The sequence below is a fragment of the Anolis carolinensis genome, chromosome 1, assembly GCF_035594765.1.
Source record: "Anolis carolinensis isolate JA03-04 chromosome 1, rAnoCar3.1.pri, whole genome shotgun sequence".
NCBI lineage: Eukaryota > Metazoa > Chordata > Lepidosauria > Squamata > Dactyloidae > Anolis > Anolis carolinensis.
The window spans coordinates 216,679,301-216,701,666 of NC_085841.1; the positions used below are offsets into that span (position 1 = coordinate 216,679,301).

Here is a 22,366-nt window from a genome sequence, read left to right on the forward strand (position 1 = left end):
TCCTTATCAGCTTTTCCTTCAGTTTTGTCAAGAAACTTTCCATGCAATGCTTTGTTGTGCCAGCTGTAAGCTCTAGTTTATTATTATTATTATTATTGCTACTACTATTTATTTCTTGTCAAAAGCATAAATAAATAAGTTTAAAATTGATAAAATAAAGAGATCACAGACAGCTAAATTGTTTTTCACCAAAAATTGGCAACAGCGGCTGCATTGTCTGTAGCCTTAAACAGTTCTTCCTCTGTGCATGAGGCAGGGCATTGTGGGCAAGCATACAGATGCTGAGTTGTTTGTTCTGCTCCACAGTCACACAAGGTGGAGGATTCTTCAAGGTAGTGCCACTTTGCCAGGTTGTCTTTTGATCTGCCAACTCGACTTCTGAGTCAGTTCAGGGGCTTTCAAGTAGCCCATTCTTGGTTTACCCCTGGAGGAAGACCCTTATGAAGGGGCATTCTTTTGGAATTGCCTGATTTTGCTGCCCAAGGGGATATTCTTGCTGTTGCTGGAGGAACATTTAGAGGACTGGTGGTTCTCATGGAACTTTTCCTGGATTGAAGTCTGCTGGGAGGAGATTGATAGCCATACAATAGGTGGCTTTCACAGTGTTCAGCCTTGTTTCTCTCGCAATTGCGCCTATCTGCTATTTAGTACAGTAGAGTCTCACTTATCCAACATAAATGGGCCGGCAGAATGTTGGATAAGCGAATATCTTGGATAATAAGGAGGGATTAAGGAAACGCCTATTAAACATCAAATTAGGTTATGATTTTACAAATTAAGCACCAAAACATTATGTTATACAACAAATTTGACAGAAAAAGTAGTTCAATACACAGTAATTCTATGTAGTAATTACTGTATTTACGAATTTAGCACCAAAATATTTATTTATTTATTATTTACAGCATTTATATTCCGCCCTTCTCACCCCGAAGGGGACTCAGGGTGGATCACATTACACATATAGGCAAATATTCAATGCCTTTTAACATAGAACAAAGACAAGACAAACATAGGCTCCGAGCGGGCCTCAAACTCATGACCTCCTGGTCAGAGTGATTCATTGCAGCTGGTTTCAGCTGGCTTGCTCTCCAGCCTGCACCACAGCCCGGGCATATCACAGTACATATCTTGATGTACTGAAAACATTTGACTAGGAAAATGCATTGGATAATCCAGAACATTGGATAAGCGAGTCTTGGATAAGTGAGACTCTATTGTATTGTATTTTATGAATGTTGCTGTAATTAATTAGTTAACTATTTTAATTGATTTGAATTGCATTTTATATTTTTATATACATGTGTTTTATTGTAAGCCGCCCTGAGTCCCCTTTTGGGTGAGAAGGGCAGGATACAAATGTTGCAATAAATAAATAAATAAATCAAATTTCCCAATGCACATCAGGGAGGCAATACCTGTGATTATTCTACATGTCTCATTCAGTGCTATATTCACCTGATTCGCATGGGCAGATTTATGCCAGATGCATAATAATATAATAAATTTATAATATAAGTATAATAATAATATTTTATTATATTTATTTATACCCCAAAGGGGACTCAAAGTGGCTATTTTGCCAATAGACCAACCAGAGCTATGCCCCTGCCACATTATAGAGTAGTGGTTCCCAATCTTTGGGCCTCCAGGTGTTTTGGAATTCAACTCCCAGAAATCCCAGCCAGCTTACCAGCTGTTAGGAACTGTGGGAGCTGAAGCCCAAAACACCTGGAGGCCCAAAGGTTAGAAACCACTATTATCGAGGTTTCTCTCTGCCAGTAGAGGAACATTTCCATCCCAACATTACTCCCTCCAAACAATTGATCTGAGAACTAACACACACCACTCCCAAATTGTAATGTAAACCAGTGGTGATCTAAGTATGCCCTTCCAGGTTTTGGTTGATAACTCTCTTCATCTTTCATTTACAACTTTACTAACTGGTAGTGATGGAATTTGCAGCCTGCCCACATCTGTAGAGTTAAATACATTTGGTCTAAAAGAAAGCAGGAATGGTGCTAACCAATCTCTCTTTTCTTTGAGGGGGAAAGGGTAGCATTTCAAAGTTAAGATACTACCACTGAGAATGTTCACCTTTACAATCCTACCACCCACCAAGGACAACCCTGTTCATGCATGAAATGCACTAATAGAGCTACAGTAATTAGGTTTTGCTCCCTAACCTTTAGTAGCTCACTCCTGTGATGTGTACAAGAAACAAGAGTAATCTGTTTGGCTGGCATTCTGTACAATAACAACCTTTAATCGCACTTGACGTTTCCAAAGAAATTATACTAGCTGGTGCTTAGCTAGCCTACCATGTGATGTTACTCTTTATTTTCCACTTTCAGAGCTTGAATGAACAAAAGAAAGTTAAGTAATTATAGTCTTACCATTCATAATTAATCTTTTGTGGCATTAAGCTAGAATGCCTCAGCCAAAATTACATGCAAAATGTATTCTACAATTTAACAAAAAAATCAGGGGGTAGGAAAGGACAAGCAGACTGAAGAATTATGAAAGTCTCAGAACTGTAGATCATTCATATCTTCAACTGTTCACAATGTGCAGTGTTCTCCCTTAACCCTCCACCATATTAATTTATTTAAAGGATTAATGCCAGAGCACCTTTTCCTTAATAAATGCCAAGGGTGATTTGCAATGTATATAAAACAATACCAGCAGCTCAATAATAAATTAAAACTGCAAAATTAAAAGAGAGTGGATTAAAGCCAGACATAAATTCAAGGGTTCAACAAAGAGACCATTCGATTTACAGACTGAAACTGCACCAAATGAAATGATAGAACATCATGAGAAACAGGGACAAGATGAGCCATTCGAAGTAGGAAGTTGCATGCACTCAATATGACCATAGAGAAATTAAATTAACCTCTAGAGTCCTCTTACGTGCATCTGCTCAACTTTCAATGTGAAATGGAGAAGAAAACCCCTCCCTGGTAGATCTTCATGAGCAGTTAGGTCCATATGAGCCATCGTAAAGGCATTCTAGCACTACTTTCTAGCACTACTGCACTACTTTCCAATTTCTCATTCCCAATTTATGCTCAATATACCTGGCTGTGTCAAGTTGGGAGAAGATTGTTCTATGTGATTTTGATGGTATAATGGCTACCAAAGCCATTGCCTTCCAAGTAACAGAGCTCAAGAAGATTAAAAAAAAATGTATGCAACTGAGCAATCATCACAATGACCTCAAATTCAGTAAATCTTCTTAGCTAACTCCAATTCTGGGTAAATTTGTTTAAAGATCGCTCACATTAGGAGCATCTGATTTTTGCACCTCTTTCTGTGCCTTCAGGAGGAAGATTGCTTTTCTTTTTTTTCTCTTTTTAAAGCAGGTTTTTGAATCCACGTAAGTACATATTTTGGCTGATGTGAATTTTACTGTTGGCTATTGCGCTTTACCACTTTTAATCTGTGCCTCTCTGACCTCCTTTGGGAGTGAGGGGTGCACATTATTTCAAATGAATAGCCAATGCTTGAAATTGCTTCTGAAAATGAGCTGAAAGTCATAAGGTGATACCAATCAAAAGTTCAGTATGAACACTAGATCAGAGCTCATCTATCTTTCATCAGCAGAGTTGGATGAAACTCCAAGTTTCTTTGTGACTGGACTTGTGATCCTGGTCACGATAGAGGCCAGAAACGCCTCTACTATCCAGAAATCAATTTTCTAAATTGGAGATGGAAACACGACTCCTTTCACTTTTGACTGTTGAAGAGTGATTCAATACGGTACAACTGTTGAACTCTTCAGCAGCTTTATAAGCTTTATAGTGCTTACTGCTTATCTAAGTGTGTCAAATTTGGGTTCCTCAAGGCACGGATAATTATAATTCACTCTAATAGCAAGGACGTTGTGTGTTTTTTGGGCTGTATGGCCATGTTTCAAAGTATTCTCTCCTGACGGTTTGCCCACATCTATGGCAGGCATCCTCAGAGGTTGTGAGAGATGCGTGTGTGTGTGTATACCTCACACCCTCTGAGGATGCCTGCCATAGATGTGGGCAAAACATCAGGAGAGAATACTTCTGGAACATGGCCATACAGCCCAGAAAACCCACAAAAATGCTGTGATTCTGGCGATGAAAGCCTTCGACAACACAGCAAGGAAGTATTTGTGTACTTCTAGAACATTGAGGAGAGTTGACCCAACATGAGATGGAGTTAAATGGTATCTAAAGCAGCCTTCAGAGTCCCCGGTGACGCAGTGTGTTAAAGCACTGAGCTGCTGAACTTGCAGACTGAAAGAATTCGGGGAGCGGAGTGAGCGCTGTTAATTCCAGCTTCTGCCAACCTAGCAGTTCAAAACCATGTAAATGTGAGTAGATCAATAGGTACCGCTCTGGCGGGAAGGTAACGGCGCTCCATGAAGTCATGCCAGCCACATGACCTTGTAGGTGTCTGTGGACAACACCGGCTCTTCGGCTTAGAAATTGAGATGAGCACCAATGCCCAGTTGGACATGACTGGACTTAATGTCAGGGAAAATCTTTACCTTTACCTTTACTAGAGCAGCCTTCTGCTACCCCAGTGTGCTGGACTTCAGTTCTCATCACTGGCCAACACAGACCTGTTAGCTGGACATGATGAAGCTTGTAGTCTAATATATCTGGTTTAAAACACTGGTTTCAAGCTCCCAAAGTCAGGGATACTCTTTGTGACTAAAAGAGCAGCTTTAAACAGTAGATTTTCTGATGTGTCCATTTGAAATGAAGGAAATTATGGTGATGGGTAGGGAAAACATCAAAATAGTCCTGCTGATACCAATAATAATAATAATAATAATAATAATAATAATAATAATAATAATAATAATAATTAAAAAACTCGGCCGCTATCAGGACCTCAAGATTGAACTTCAAAGACTCTGGCAGAAACCAGTGCAGGTGGTCCCGGTGGTGATCAGCACATTGGGTGCCGTGCCAAAAGATCTCAGTCGGCATTTGGAAACAATAGACATTGACAAAATTATGATCTGCCAACTGCAAAAGGCCACCCTACTGGGATCTGCGCGCATCATCCGAAAATACATCACACAGTCCTAGACACTTGGGAAGTGTTCGACTTGTGATTTTGTGATATGAAATCCAGCATATCTATCTTGTTTGCTGTGTCATACAACGTTGTTGTGTCAATAATAATAATTATTATTATTATTATTATATTTTATTTCTTACACACATCTCCCCGTGGCTCAAGGTAGGTTGCAGATAAGTTTATAATAACTATTTGGAAGTGGGAGATTAAGGTTGGGGTTGTCTTTTTCATTTGCACAACTGTGTGCTCCCCATCATGTAAATGTATTCATGATTGGGATTATAAACCCTACACAGCGGGGCTGGGAACTTTGAAGCCCTGTAGTTGTAACTGGAAGATAGATTCCAGCAGCCCTAATCAGCCTAGCCAATGAGGAATACTAGGAAATGTAATCCAATACACACATGATGGACTACTGTGGTGTTACATTGCTTGGCAGGGAAAACATATGGAGGTGGGCCTTTCACCCACACAGTTACTGTATTATAATCACACTGTAACTGCCATGGCTACCTCCGAGAGAATTCTAGGATTTGTACTAGAGTTCTTTGGCAGGCAATTCCCTCACTAAAATATAAAACCCAGGATTCCTTAGGATGTAGTCATGACATTTTCCGTGGAAACAAAGCACGATAGAAGATTAAAGGGGCCTTCAGTTCCACCTACAAGGCCTGAACAGTTGTAAAGTTGCTAGGAGGCAAGAAGCATGCCTTTCGAAAGGTGGAAAATATGCAGCGACACTTTGTTGCAAGTCCTATTTGTAAGTGTGAAATGGCTGAGTTCTCCAGACTGCAAAGAAATTATACAATTTCAGTTGTATAACAAAGCTATCTTGGCTAACAGGAGAGCATTAATTCTCTCTTCAGTGGTACTGAAAAATCAGTATTTAAATAGAAATTTGTCTCGGTTGCTTAAAGGAAGCATCAGAGTAGTCTTTATGTGAGTCTGTGTATTCACTCACACACACACACATGAATTTTTCAGTTGAAATGAACAAACCTTGGGACTTTACCTAGAAGCAACTCCCTTTGAACTAATGGGACATAATTCTGTCTACAGGATCATGCTCTTGATACACATTCCTGATGGAACAACTGGTAGGTAAAGGTAAAGGTTTCCCCTGACGTTAAGTCCAGTCGTGTCCGACTCTGGGGGTTGGTGCTCATCTCCGTTTCTAAGCCGAAGAACCGGCATTGTCCATAGACACCTCCAAGGTCATGTGGCTGGCATGACTGCATGGAAAGGCATTACCTTCCCACCGGAGCGGTACCTATTGATCTACTCACATTTGCATGTTTTTCAAACTGCTAGGTTGGCAGAAGCTGGAGCTAACAGCGGGCGCTCACTCCACTCCCCAGGTTTGAACCTGGGACCTTTTGGTCTGCAAGTTCAGCAGCTCAGCGCTTTAACACACTGAGCCACCAGAGGCTCCTAAATGCTATAATTCAGGCATGAACAAACTTCGGCCCTCCAGGCATTTTGGACTTCCACCCAGGAACAACTGGTATCTCACTTTTTTTGTAATTAAGTTTCCCATGAAGCTATAGCCCCCAATGGCACAGCAGGTTAAACTGCTGAGCTGCTGAACTTGCTGACCAAAAGGTTGGCAGTTTGAATCCGGGGAGCAGAGTGAGCTCCTGCTATAAGCCCCAGCTTCTGTCAAGCCAGCTGGTTGAAAACATGCAAATGTGAGTAGATCAATAGGTACCGCTCCGGCGGGAAGGTAACATTGCTCCATGCAGTCATGCTGGCCACATGGCCTTGGAGGTGTCTACAGACAACGCCAGCTCTTCAGTTTAGAAATGGAGATGGTCACCAACCCCCAGAGTCGGACATGATTGGACTTGATGTCAGGGGAAAATCTTTACCTTTACCTTATATGTAGAATGCGTCCCTTCTAGAGTACATGTTTCTAGAGCAGAACTGGATTTTATCTTTGGAACCTCAAGCTTATTTGCAAAACATGTCATCTTATAAACACACTCATTTTCTCCCCTTCCTACATTTTCTCATTCTGACATAGAACATTTCTGAAAAAAAATAAGAATCTGGTCTTGCTACTTTTGCACCAGTTTTTATGCTTATTTAGTATGACACCTGTTAGTTATAAGGAGCATGACTTGGAGCGTAATTTGTTGATGCCACAGAGTAACATTGAGGAAACACAGCTTTCCTGCTAGCCACTGCCCTCCTGGAATGTCTGCATATGAGGACTGTAAAAGCTCTTGGGAATAATGTGAAATATGGTACAAGAGGAAGTCAATAGCTCATGTATGTAAAACGCACATAGAGGGGCATGGAAAGGAATTGTTGGTAGCTCAAAACTTGGAAAAATATTTATTTTTGGACTCTGATTACTAGAATTTCCAAATCAACATGGCTACTGGTAATTTTTTTGATACTCGGCTATGAATAAATAAATACTTTTCTATCTGCCCATCAAAATGCATATTCCAAAACTACACAATAGCATTATTATTGCCTGCCTTTTAAAATAAAAAACACTATGCAGATTTATTTAATGCTTCAATAAATATATCAAAGAGAACCACAAACAGAGAGAGGTAAAAAAACACAGAAAATAACCACAGTAGTGGGACAACATAATGTCTAAATTAACATGCTATGCTAATTTTACACACACACACACACACACACATATAATATACAATAATTTATAAATATATAATATATATACTTACAATATTGATAATAATATTATAATATAATACAATATTATACTAATAATATAATAATATTCTATATTATATATTAAATGTAATATTGCTAATAGTATTACCATATAATGATAGAGTACAATATAGTAATTTAATGCTTATTTTGTGCTATGCTAATAATATATTGTAAGTACATTTGATTTGTAAGCCACTCTGAGTCCCCTCCAGGGTGAGAAGAGCGCGATATAAATGTAAATAAATAAATAACATAGAGAAGAAATAAATTAAATTGATAAATATTAACTGACATCTTTCATCCATAGAAAGAAGGAGCCAATAAAGTAACTGATACCAACGTTCTTACTGGTTCTCTTGGACTTATTTTTGGCTTGCTCTTTCCCTGCCAAATCTATATAAAATGCCTGTCTATCTAAAGCAGTGTTTCCCAAACTTTAGTCCACCAAATCTTTTGGACTTCAGTTCCCATAATGTCTGGCAGTTGATGTACCTTGCTTGGGTTTCTGAGAGTTGAACTCCAAAACACTGGGATGATCAAAGTTTGGGAACCACTGGCTTAAAGACATTCCTACTCATTGGTTGCAAATGGCTGAATGTTTTGGAGAACCAGATGTCCTAATAAAAAAGACTTTTTGAGGGCCCTCTAGTGGTCAGTGCACCACAGAAAATTTACACCCGAATTTAAACTTACATACATTTTATTGGTATGAATTATTTCAATATCTTTTTAATTTTAGGTCCATGTCTTTTAGAATCTGTGTTTTTAATCTTGTGTTTTTATTTATGTATTTTGACAATGTTGCACCCTTACATGAACCTCGAGAAGAGGCAGGTAACAAAAAACGTATTACTAAGGTATTATTATATAAAATAGGTATAAAAAAATCAAACATTTACGACTTGCTAAACAGGCTATATTTTCTTTTTTATGAAGTACAGCTGAAGCATTTTCTGCAAAGTCCACTGTAAACACTGCACAACAGATGTGTGTAAATGTCTAAAGCAGCCACTAGCTTACATTCAGAAAACCTTTATTGTTGCCAAACTTTTCAGGACCCCAACATTTAGCTAAGGGAACCCAATTTGAGGTTGGGATTCATAGTTTAAAAAGCAATGCACTATATGGTTGTGGAAATGCCTCCCATTGTAAATCGAAGCATAACAGAGAGCCATCATTCACGAGCCAACACTGTTGATTATGACAAAACAGTTAATCTAAGCAACTCCTGAGCACAAGGGAACACATGTGGGGATTGCTAAAGAATAGGTGGAAAGCAGAAGTTGCTGGTGGCTTAGGAGCACCACACTTGCTATTAAAAAGAGCGAGTCCCCTTAGACACATATGTGCTCTGAAAAAACTCTTTTCTCAGAGAGTGCATCTGCACTGTGGAATGAATGCAGTTTGACACCCCTTGAACTGCCATGGCTCAATGCTATGGAATTGTGAGAGCTGAAAAAGTATTTAGCCTAATAAATACTTTTAGTATTTAGAGGAGAAATATTAACAACCTTAGGTATGCAGATGATACCACTCTGATGGCCAAAAGTGAGGAAGAGCTGAGGAGCCTTATCGCCAAGGTGAAAGGAGAAAGTGAAAAAGCTGGGTTGCAGTTAAACGTCAAGAAAACCAAGATCATGGCAACTACACCTATTGATAACTGGAAAATAGAAGGAGAAAACGTGGAGGCAATGACGGACTTTATATTTCTAGGCATGAAGATCACTGCAGATGCAGACTGCAGCCAGGAAATCAGAAGACGTTTGTTTCTTGGGAGGAGAGCAATGGCCAATCTTGATAAAATAGTGAAGAGCAGAGACATCACACTGGCAACAAAGGTCCGCATAGTCAAAGCAATGATATTCCCCATAGTAACCTATGGTTGCGAGAGCTGGACCATAAGGAAGGCTGAACGAAGGAAGATAAGACACTTTTAAACTTTGGTGCTGGAGGAAAATCCTGAGAGTGCCTTGGACCGCAAGAAGATCCAACCAGTCCATCCTCCAGGAAATAATGCCCGGCTGCTCACTGAGAGGAAGGATATTAGAGGCAAAGTTTAACTATTTTGGCCACATCATGAAAAGACAGAAAAGCTTGGAAAAGATCACGATGCTGGGGAAAATGGAAGAAGAGAGGCCGACCAAGGGCGAGATGGACGGACGGTATCCTTGAAGTGACTGGCTTGACCTTGAAGGAACTGGGGGCGGTGATGGCCGACAGGGAGCTTTGGCGTGGAGTGGTCCATGAGGTCACAAAGAGTTGGAAACGACTATGCAACTGAGCAGCCTCAGCCAATGAGGGCTGATGCCTCACTAAACCACAACTCCCATCGTTCCATAGCTTTGAGCCATGGCCGTTCAAAGGGTGTCAAACTGCATTCATTCCACAGTGTAGATGCAGCCAAAGATAGAGAAGTCTGGTTCCAAGAGCCTGGACTATCTAAACCCACCCTTTCCCATTTCCCTATGACAGCCAGGGCTGTCTCTCTTTCTTGAGGGAAAAGCTGTGACTGGGCCAGAGGGAGGAAAAGGGAGGAAAACTCATCTGGCTTCATGTGGAGGCGGTTTAGATCAGCTGAAGGAGAAATGCTGTAGCTGAGGCAAAAAACGAACTCCATCTCCTGTAGGGATTGACTCATCATTGATGAATCCCCCCAGGGGTGAGAAAAGCGGTATATAAATGCAGTAAATAAATAAATAAATAAATCAGCACCATGGACAGCTCCCAGGACAAGGGATAGCTCCTAGGCTCAACTCTATGCCCATTCCTATACTCTACCCATGTCGCCTATGTTTGTTTGTTTTGGCTTGGTGTGTTTTTTAACCAACTCAGCCATCAGTTGTTTGTGTGTTTGTGCTTCCAAGTCCCCTGTGAATGTCATGGGGGTTGCCTTAGGCAAGGGATACTCAGGGAACATGCACACTGATGATTTAATACAATTTGACACCACTTTAACTGCCATGGCTCAATGCTATGCCATCCTGGGGCTTGTCCTTTGGTGAGGTACCAGCACCGTTTGGTAGAGAAGACTGAAACCATACAAAACTACTACTCCCAAGGTTCTGTAGCATTGAGTCATGACAGTTACAAGTGCTGACCAATTGCATTCATTTTGCAGGGTAGATAGTTTTGCCAGTTCTTTCTTCTAAAATATTGCCTGTTTTATTTCTTGGCAGTCTCCCCTCCAAATATTAACCGGGGATGCCCCTACTTACCTTCCAAGCTCAGACAGAGTATGTATCCTTAGGTACTCCCCACTAGACACACTCCTCCCCACTCTAGCCGCTGTAAGATACTTCATCTGGAGGGAGTATCTCCCATCTCCACTAGCAAATGGAAAGTGGTGGAAATTGTGGCAGAATAATTTGTTTGAAGTGGAAGAGAGGCAAGGAGAATATTAAAGGAGATAGCCAGAGTTAGTTCACTCTCACCCTCTGTCCCTTATCATAGGGATATGGGACACATTTCTGAAATTTCATCTTTCTATTCATGACTTTTGAGCAACTGCTTTTTTACTCTTTTGAGAAATGAAATTTCTCCGCCCTCTTTCGAAGACAAATCTATCATAGTGCTGTCATGGGACTGGCAAGAGTGAAAAGAAGACATTGTGATTTTGAATGAGGAAATCCCCTGTAGGAGATATTTTCTTCTACTCAGGGGAAACAGAAAAGCAAGTAGGAGTTTTCAGTTTTCTGTACCCCTGATCTCTCTTTTCTTTTCCATTCCTTTGTCTTGGGCAAATCCACAAAAACCTTCCACACTACATATATCACTATAATAATGGCTATGGTACCATCGTATGGAATGCCTGTATTTACAATTAAGGAAGGAGCCTCTTAGAATCTCCCAAATTTGGATTCTCAGCTCTGGTGCCTCACCAAACTATAAACTGTATAATTCCATATGAACATTTAAAGTGAAATTACAGCACAATAACTCTGCAACTGTGCCAAGGTCCCTAGGATGACACTGTTGGTCTGTCTCTGGCCAATTATCTGCAAAGGATATTTTAATTCTCTTTCATCATTCTTACTGTCCTCTTCCTCCTCCCTGTCTTCTTCCTTCTCTTTTGTTTCTTATCCTTTCTGCGTCTTTTGATCTCCCTCAAACTCCTCCTCACAGGAAGACTTGTAGGCACCTTGTTCATCAACCAAGTAAATGGTTTAGCAAGCTCCCAAATCAACATTCCTCTTTTAATGTTTATTTATTTCTTGATTTCTGGGAGAGGGAGGAAATAATATAGTTGAAAGCTTTCCCTGTTACCTATCAGAAAAATTGCTAAGGAACAAATAAAGCTAGCAGCCATGAATTGAGAAGTAGATAACCTACCTTTGGGTGGTGAATCCATCACCACCATGAGAAGATATTTGATCTCTGTCATGAGTTCACCAGGTCATTGGAAGCTCAGAAAAATTCTCTTGCACTATTATTCCCAGCTCCATCTACTCCAAAGTGGCCATGTTGATTTAGGATCCTAATAGTTGTAGATCCTGAACACAAATTTTCAGTTTCTGATTCCACATTTGTGAAATGGGAATAGTACAGCTGGAATGTGAAAAATGTTCACATTAAAATGATATATGCATGAGGAAAGAAGAATGCCTCATTTTGGTGTAGTGTGGTTGGACTATAAACATGCTGAATTCTTTCTTTTTCCTTTAAAAGCATTTTTTTAAAAATCGGTGCTTCCCTTTCTTTACTTCAACAAGATCCAGTTCTCACTGAAAATAGTGAAGCTCACTTTTGATGAATCAGTATGTTTAGGGTCATGCAGAAGATTGTGACCCTCTGGTGGCACAGTGTGTTAAAGCGCTGAGCTGCTGAACTTGCAGACCGAAAGGTCTTAGGTTCAAATCCCAGGAGCGGAATAAGCGCCCGCTGTTAGCTCCAGCTCCTGCCAACCTAGCAGTTGGAAAACATGCAAATGTGAGTAGATCAATAGGTACCACTCCGGCGGGAAGGTAACGGCGCTCCATGCAGTCATGCTGGCCACATGACCTTGGAGATGTCTATGGACAATGCAGGCTCTTCGGCTTAGAAATGGAGATGAGCACCAACCCCCAGAGTCAGACATGACTGGACTTAACGTCAGGGGAAAACCTTTACCTACTTAGAAGATTGTATATGGAAAGAGAGGCCTTGATACCCCAATATTTCCTTCACTGCCATGAAGGATGTTAATGAATCCATGTAATTCTTTGTTGGCTTGGGCCATTAGGCTCCATTAATCAACATTTTTGACTAAGGTTTTTCCACAGAGTTGTTCTTGAACTTGGTGCCCTCCAGATGTGTTGAATGACTTCATTTGGACTCTCGTAATGATGAACGCTTAACCCAGTATATCTGGATTGCATTATATTATGGACTAAAGATGGTGCTGATTTTACTCCTATATTATTCCATGTTGAGGTATTACAGGGATTCTGCACAGCTAGAGCATGTTTTCACACATGCTCTAGCACTTCCCAGGAGATTAAGAATATGAGCATAGATGGATTTCCTCTGGAATCAATCAAAATCTTGAAGGGCTGGCATATTTTTCCTTGCCAAGAAGATTCAATGAAACAATTTTTTCTTGCACTTCTCACTTCAGCTGGCAGAGAATTCATGAAAGCTTTAAGTATCAAAGGCATTGAATCAACTTTGTGATGGCTACCCTCCAGGCCACCATCCTTTGTCAAATCAAATGGGATTTGGGTGTTACGAGTGATCAAACACATCTTTCTGGCCTAAAGAAGAGTTCCCTCTCTAAATCTTTAGTTCCATCAGCATGGCTTTTTGTGGAAGCCAACCACAGAGCCACACTATATAATCTACACTAGGGATTCCTAGAGATAACGTATTATTCAAATTCACGAATAATCAAATCTACAAAAGTTAAACCTACAAATTTGGAGGGCCAACTGTAATTTGAAGTATCACTGAGGACACACAGCCTGGGGACTTGCCTAGGAGAAGATATGCTTCATATGCCTGTGCAGGGATTAATAACAGATTTCTTCAGGTCAGCTTATACTTGAGTATATAGGTATTCAGAGTTGGACAGTCTTATCTTTTTAAAGTCTTATTATTATCTTAAATTACAGTTTTATATAAGTATTCAAGAACATTTAATCTACTGATGCCTCAAATAATGCAATTTTATTAATATTTATTTTTATTTTTGAATTTGACCCATAGCTGGTGCATTTCTCACCCTCGTCTTATACTCAAGTCAATAAGTTTTCCCAGTTTTTGTGGTAAAATTAGGTGCCTCGGCTTATATTCGGGTCGGCTTATACTTGAGTATATATGGTAATTTGACACTACTTAACTGCCATAGTTGAAAGCTTTGGGATCCTAGGCTTAATACCTTGACGAAACACCAGCTTTCTTAGGCAGAGAAGGCTAAAGATCTTGTAAAATTATAACTTCTATGATTCCATAGCAATTAAAGTGGTGTCTAATTACATAAATTCTACAATGTAGGTACACATTAAAAGACCCACTATGTATGATGTAAAGTTTGGAATTTATCTAGAACTTAGATAAAGCCTGAATACACATTAGGTTTGGGCCAGCAATCATGTAGCCTTCCAGCAATGGTTAAAAAGCAGTACACAGAAACCCTATAGCCAGCATGTCAGTGGCAAGGAAGACTGGGAATTACTATATATACTCGAAAATAAGCTGGGTTTTTCAGCCCTTATTTATGAGCTGAAAAAGCCTCCCTCGGCTTATACTTGGGTCAAGGTCAAGGCCAGCAAGGAGCCTGCATGATATTGCTTGCAATATGTGATCTATTTCTTTCTTCTACCTTATCTGTGTGTTTTCTTCTGCAAAGCCTCCCTCCCTCTTAATCAAGGGAATGTTTTGATAAGAGAAAGACACCCTTGCAAGTCAGGAAGAAGAAAAATATATATTCATTAATCTTATGAAAGCATTTCCCCCTGAAATATTTATTAAACTCTCCTACAGATATATAGGCATTAACCCCTTGTAAGCTTTTGCCATCTCTATGTACCTTTATATGTGTATCTATATACATTAATTTTATATATGAATTTCCCCTCATATGTTTGCAGGTCTTTGCAAATCCTTTATACATATAATCCATGTACCTGTGTATCTGTAGCCATACATACACATTATTTTTATATATGAATTTACCCTCATATGTTTGTAAGTCTCTACAAATATCTATATAAAGAGAGATGTCTGGATAGATATGAATATAATCTTACCTACCTATATATAGGGCTTGCAAATATTACAGGGGGGAAATGAATACACAAATATAGATAGACATGTCTAGATAGATATGAATACACACACACAGAGGGGATTTGCAAACGCTTCAGGGGGAAATGCATATGTGAAATTAGTGTCTATAATTATAGATCTATATCTAGCTCTGCATTGTTTATATAAGCATTGAATGTTTGCCTTTTACTATGTTGGAAGCCGGCCTGAGTCCCCATGGGGAGATAGGGTGGGATCCAAATGAAGTTTTTATTGTTGTTGTTGTTGTTGTTGTTGATACCATATTGTTTTTGTTGCCCCTACTTTTCCACTTATAGAGCTAGTTTATTGTTTTTCTTAAAATACGGTAAATATTCAAAAATATTTAACCTACTGATGCCTCGATTAATAAAATTTTATTGGTATCTATTTTTATTTTGAAATTTACCCATAGCTGCTACATTTCCCACCCTCGGCTTATACTCGAGTCAATAAGTTATCCCAGTTTTTTGTGGTAAAATTAGGTGCCTCGGCTTATATTCGGGTCGGCTTATACTCGAGTATATACGGTAAATAGTCAATAATATCTGTAAAGTGCCACATGATTCCTATCCCTGGTGTGGGACTAAGAATGAGATCACCAGGATTTGAAAAGATTGATATCTTACATGTATATCTTTGCTTTTGTTCCATCCTGCTTGAGTTACTGTAATGCACTCTGCATGGGGTTGCCTTTGAAAAGTGTTCAGAAACTTCAGCTGGTGAAAGGAACTGCAGCTAGATTGTTAATTGTGGTTGGCTACAGGGAGCACACAACTGCCTTTTAACACCAGCTCCCCTACTGTTTATGGGTGCAATTCAAGGTGCTGCTGATGAGCTATACAGCCTTATATAGCTTGGATCCAGGCTGTCTGGAACACCATCCCTCCTCATTTCATAGAATCATAGAGTTGGAAGAGACCAACGGATGGCCATCCAGCCTGTTTTAAAACCTCCAGAGAAGAAAACTCCACCACATTCCAAGGCAGCATTTTCCACTGTGGAACAATCTTACTGGGTTTTTTTTTTGTCACAACATTTAGATCAGGAGTCTCCAAACTAAGGCCCGGGGGCCACATGCGGCCCATCGAAGCCATTTATCCGGCCCCCACGGCACAAAAGCAGAAGGGGGTTGGGCTAAATGACCCAAGGGTTCTCCTCTTCTCTATTATTATTATTATTATTATTATTATTATTATTATTATTATTATTATTATTATTGACACAACGATGTTGTATGACACAGCAAACAAGATAGACATGCTGGATTTCGTTTCACAAAACCACAAGTCGAACACTTCCCAAGTGTCTAGGACTGTGTGATGTATTTTCGGATGATGCGTGCAAATCCCAGCAGGGTGGCCTTTTGCAGTTGGCAGATCGTAATTTTGTCAATGTCTATTGTTTCCAAATGCCGGCTGAGATCTTTTGGCACGGCACCCAATGTGCCCATCACCACCGGTTATTATTATTATTATTATTATTATTATTATTATTATTATTATTATTATTATTAACATTGAGGCTGGGAGGCCATCTGTCAGGGGTGCTTTGCTTGTGCTTTTGGTGAACAAAGGCAGAAGGGGGTTGGACTAAATGGCCCAAGGGGTCTCTTCCAACCTTCTTTATTACTGTTGTTGTTATTATTACTATTACTATTATTAACATTGAGGCGGGGAGGGGCATCTGTCAGGAGTGCTTTGCTTGTGCTTTTGGTGCACAAAGGCAGAAGGGGGTTGGACTCAATGGCCCAAAGGGTCTCTCCCAACCCTCTTTATTATTATTATTATTGACATTGTATGACACAGCAAACAAAACAGATATGCTGGATTTTGTATCACAAAATCACAAGTCGAACACTTCCCAAGTGTTTAGGACTGTGTGATGTATTTTCAGATGATGCGCGCAGATCCCAGTAGGGTGGTCTTTTGCAGTTGGCAATCGTAATTTTGTCAATGTCTGTTGTTTCCAAATGCCGGCTGAGATCTTTTGGCACGGCACCCAATGTGCCGATTGCCACCGGGACCACCTGTACTGGTTGTTGTTGTTGTTGTTATTATTATTATTATTATTATTATTATTATTATTATTACTACTTGGTGGCCAACTATAGTCCGGACCTTCAATGGTCCAAAGGATTGTGAACTGGCCCCCTGTTTACAAAGTTTGGGGACCCCTGATTTAGATGGAATATATTTTCCTGCAATTTGAACCAATTGCTTTATGTCCTAGGAAACTCCTCAAAGTTTCGCATTTTTAAAAATGGCCATCATATCCTCTCGCAACCTTCTTTTCTCCAAGTTAAACATACCCAGCTTCTCGTAGAGCTTGACTTTCAGACCTTTTACTATTTTGGTCTTCCACCTCTGGACACGTTCCAGCTTGCCAGTATCCTCTTTGAATTGTGGTGCCCAGAACTGGATAAAATATTCCAAGTGAGGTCTGAGCAAAGCAGAATAGAGTATCACTTCTATCAGTCTAGACACTAAACTTCTATTGCTGCAGCATTGGCTTTTTTAGCTTTTGACTCATATCCAGCTTGTGGTCTCCTAGATCGCTTTCACATCTACTGTTGTCAAGTTAGGTGTTATCGATCCTGTCTACAAACCTACTCAAGTTTTAAGATCTTCAGGGGATGCTGTACTTTCAGTCCCATCCCTTTCTTAGATTCATTTTGTGGGAACATGGGAGAGAACCTTCTCAGTGGCTGCTCCCAGACTTTGATACTCCTTTTTTATTGTTAGGTATTTTCTTTGTATTTTAGCCATGACTTTCAATATGTTTTTACTTCTAGTAACTATTTTTAACTGCATATGTTTTATATTTTGTGAGCAACAATATTTATTTATTTATTTATTTACAGTATTTATACCCCATCCTTCTCACCCCGCTGGGGACTCAGAGCGGCTTACAAGTAGGCAACAATTTAATGCCATGTAAACACACTGTAGCACAGTGTGTTAAAGCACTGAGCTGCTGAACTTGTGAACCAAAAGGTCCCAGGTTCAAACCCCGGGAGCGGATTGAGCGCCCGCTGTTAGCCCCAGCTCCTGCCAACCTAGCACTTTGAAAACATGCAAATGTCAGTAGATCAATAGGTACTGCTCTGGCAGGAAGGTAACGGCACTCCATGCAGTCATGCCGGCCACATGACCTTGGAGGTGTCTACGGACAGCGCCGGTTCTTCGGCTTAGAAATTGAGATGAGCACCAACCTCCAGAGTCGGTCACGACTGGACTTAATGTCAGGGGAAAACCTTTACTTTTACATACCCCACCCTTCTCATCCTGAAGGGGACTCAGAGTGGCTTACCAGTAGGCCATTCAATGCCATGTAAACAGACATAAAAATAAAATAAACGTATACATTAAAAGCCATAACATTAAAACATATACCATTAAAACAATTCTCAAAACCACACAATCCAAACTCATAATCCAGGAGCCATTCCTGCCGTAATTGCAGTTATTCTGTATCACTTATTGCACTGAAGTTTGCTGTCTAAAAGCTTGGTCCCAAAGCCACACTTTTAGTTTCAGGAGGAAGGGGACTGATCTAATTTCACTGGGGAGTTTCACAGCCAAGGGGCTACCACTAAGAAGGCCCTGTCTCTCATTCCTACCAGTCAAGCTTACAACAGGGGTGGGAATGAGAGCAGGGCCTCCGCAGCAGGTCTTAACTTCCAAGGTGGTTCATAGAGGGAAATACATTCAGACAGGTAGGCTGGGCCAGAACCATTTAGAGCTTTATAAGCTAAAGCTAGCACTTTGAATTGTGCTCAGTAGCAGACTGGCAGCCAGTGGAGCTGACGTAACAGGGAGGTTGTATGCTCCCTGTACCCCGCTCTGGTGAGGAATCTGGATGCTGCCTGTTGAACCACTTGAAGCTTCTGAACAGTCTTCAAAGGCAACCCCACATAGAGCACATTGCAGTGGTCTATTTGAGATGTAACAAAATGGCAAGATAGAAATATTCAAGGAATGGCAAGATAGAAATGATTTTATGAAAATGCAGGTAGTAGTGACGTTTGATAGACAAACAAAAGCAGATGGTTCTTAATTAATTGGTATGGAGCACCTTAGCTTCCCAATTGAACAATGTTGTGTGGGCTTGGGTATTTTGTGGGCTTAGGCCATATTGTGGCAGCTTGCACCTGATGAAGTCTTCTTATGAAACAGATTGGTTTGATAGATATCTAATAGTGTATTTCAACCATGTTGCCAGTTTACAGAGTTTTACAGACTGAACTAGTCAACTATTGTGCTGCCTAACATATGTTAGTATGTATATGTAGCATAGCATATTGTCTATTACAATAGACACCTATTATGTTCAAGTCACATGTTTACTTATGGCGACCTTATGAAATGTGTCTTATTTTCGGGGTATGTTTAGAAATGCTCAGAAATCCTGCTACGGCTTTTTTTATGGGTATGTCTTATTTTGGGGAAAACAGGGTAGGTCAAGGAATACTCAGGGCCTCATCACACTTTAAATCCGGTTTCTGCCTCCAGTAGAATTCTGGGGTTTGTAGTTTGATGAAGCCCAAGATCCGTCTGGCTGAGCTGTTTAAAGGCCCCTCCTAAAGTGGATTTAAAGTGGATCCAAACTCTAGTGGGATGAGGGTTTTGTTCCTCTCTGAAACACAGCTTGCAGCATCTGATATTTGTTGGCTGTCTCCCATCCAAGTATGAGTGTTATCCAGTTTTGGAATTAAAAATGAACAAAGTATAGGAGAAAACATTTACCATATGCAGTTGAAAGCCACACCCAAATGCCACTTCTCAACATAGTCGCCATTCAAATCTAGGCACTTATCATAGCGATGAATGAGCTTGGTAACTCCTCCCCCACAAAACTCTGCCGCTTGCATCCTCAACCAGCCGGTCACCCCTTCCCGCAGCTGTGCATCATCGCCAAAATGCTGCGTACAGAAGGTAATGGTGCTCCATGCAGTCATGCTGGCCACATGACCTTGGAGGTGTCTACAGACAACGCCGGCTCTTCAGCTTAGAAATGGAGATGAGCACCAACCCCCAGAGTCAGACATGACTGGACTTAACATCAGGGGAAAACCTTTACCTAACCAAATCCCCATGCTAAGTCTATGAGATGCAAAAAATTAAGAGTCTCTCCAGGCACTAACTCAAGCAGATATTGACAGGCCTGTAAGGGAGGTGGGTGGGTTAGGGGTTCAACCCCCCTTCCCCCCGAAATTTTTTTCTGGCTACGGTCCTGCCCCCATGCATATGGGATATATTGAGCATGGTGATCAGCTCATGATATGAATAGACATAACAGTTTAAATAATAAATGTAAGGCCTTCTCGTGGACCGCCCTGAGAATTTCGGGGGGGGGGGGGGGCTGAAGCCCCTCAAGCCCCCCCAGCCCCCCACCCCGCCACATGCCTGCAGGGACTGTAGGCTATATTTCAGAAAAAGAAACTGGCAAAACCCTATGAAATACTTGGGGTCACTATATGTTGACAGCTGGGACATCCAGGCTTCCCCCTGGGCAACGTCCTTGCAGACGGCCAATTCTCTCACACAAGAAGCGACTTGCAGTTTCTCAAGTCGCTCCTAAAATATTAAAAAAGCCCAGGAACACGGAGTGCTCAGCTTTCGAAGGAACAAAAACAGTCTCTTCCGTGACAGCAGCAGCAGCCACTGTGGCGGCGCTCTGCACATGGTCCTGGGCGCCCTTTTACCACCGGGAGGGGGGATGGATTCAACCCCGGCAACAAGAGGAAGCAATGCCAGTGGCTTTCCCTGCCTATTCCTGCGTGTGGGGGACGGGGAGGCTGTTGTGTGGCCTTGCTTGAGTGAGCCCAGCCTGCGGTGGAGAAGCGGGGAGGGAGAGAAGGAGAGAAAGAGATAGAAGGAGGAGAGAAGAGAGACAAAGAGAGGGAAGGAAGGAGAGAGAGGGGGATAGGGAAGGAAGGAAGGAAGGAAGGAAGGAAGGAAGGAAGGAAGGAAGGGGAGAGAGAGAGAAAGAGAGGGAAGGAAGGAAGGAGAGAGAGAAGGAGAGAGAAGAAAAGAGCGAAGGAAGGAAGGAGAGAGAGGAGGAGAGGGAAGGAGAGAGAAGGAGAGAGAAGAAGAGAGGGAAGGAAGGAAGGAGAGAGAAGAAGAGAGGGAAGGAAGGAAGGAGAGAGAAGGAGAGAGAGGAAGAGAGGGAGGGAGTAAGGAGAGAGAGGAAGAGAGGGAAGGAAGGAAGGAGAGAGAGGAAGATAGGGAAGGAAGGAAGGAGAGAGAGGAAGATAGGGAAGGAAGGAAGGAGAGAGAGGAAGAGAGGGAAGGAAGGAAGGAGAGAGAGGAAGATAGGGAAGGAAGGAAGGAGAGAGAGGAAGATAGGGAAGGAAGGAAGGAGAGAGGAAGATAGGGAAGGAAGGAAGGAGAGAGAGGAAGATAGGGAAGGAAGGAAGGAGAGAGAGGAAGATAGGGAAGGAAGGAAGGAGAGAGAGGAAGATAGGGAAGGAAGGAAGGAAGGAGAGAGAAGGAGAGAGAGAAGGAGATCGGGAAGGAAGGAGAGGAAGAGAGGAAGAGAGGGAAGGAAGGAGAAGAAGAGAGGGAAGGAAGGAGATACGGAAGGAAGAGAGGGAAGGAAGGAGAGAGAGAAGGAGATGGGGAAGGAAGGAGAGGAAGAGGAAGAGAGGGAAGGAAGGAAGGAGATAGGGAAGGAGAGGAAGAGAGGGTAGGAAAGAGAGAGAGAAGGAGATAGGGAAGGAAGGAGAGAAAGAGGAAGAGAGGGGAGGAAGGAGAGAAAAAGAGGGAAGGAAGGAGAGAGAGAAGGAGATAGGGAAGGAAGGAGAGAAAGAGAGGAAGAAAGGGAAGGAAGGAGAGAGAGAAAGAGAGGGGAGAGAGATTAGAGAGAGGCGACAGGCGCATCCGTGCTCCCGAGCCACCGCTTCCCGAGCGCCTCTGATTCTCTGTCTGTCTCTCTATCTGGTTGGCAGGCAGGCAGGCAGAGGGCAGTCCTCCTCCTTCCCTCCCTCCCTCCTTCCCTCCCTCCCTCCTTTTCTCTCCGCTCGGCTCCCTCCTTCCCCTCCCGGCCCCTCCTTTTCTCCCTCCTCCTCCTCCTCCTCCTCCTCCTCCATCCCGGCTCGAGGTCCTCGGATCCCGGAGCATGGAGCGGGTGCCGTGCGGAGGAGGGCGAGCTGAAGCCTCCATCCGCCCGAAGGAGAAGGAGGAGGAGGAGATGCGCGCCGGCTCGGGGCATCCCTCGCTCTCGGTCCGGCTGTGAGGCGGAGGAGGCGCCATGCCCGTCCGCCGAGGCCATGTGGCCCCCCAGAACACCTTCCTGGGCACCATCATCCGCAAATTCGAAGGGCAAAGTAAGTGAGTTCCTC

At 41.8% G+C, this 22,366-nt stretch overlaps 2 protein-coding genes across 12 annotated transcripts in view; one reads left to right on the forward strand and one right to left on the reverse strand.

The window, feature by feature from the left end:
- Positions 1–22,366, reverse strand: part of LOC134295553 (uncharacterized) — a 473,735-nt gene that overhangs the window by 345,118 nt on the left and 106,251 nt on the right. The gene's annotated exons all lie outside the window — the stretch shown is intronic.
- kcnh7 (potassium voltage-gated channel subfamily H member 7) overlaps positions 21,945–22,366 on the forward strand; it is a 471,529-nt gene continuing 471,107 nt past the window's right edge. For all 11 annotated transcript variants that reach the window (XM_062968035.1, XM_062968072.1, XM_062968118.1 and 8 more), the window contains exon 1: positions 21,945–22,351. In XM_062968035.1, the coding sequence (XP_062824105.1) occupies positions 22,276–22,351 (76 nt within the window). In that variant the 5' untranslated portion in view covers positions 21,945–22,275. The remainder of the gene's footprint in view (positions 22,352–22,366) is intronic.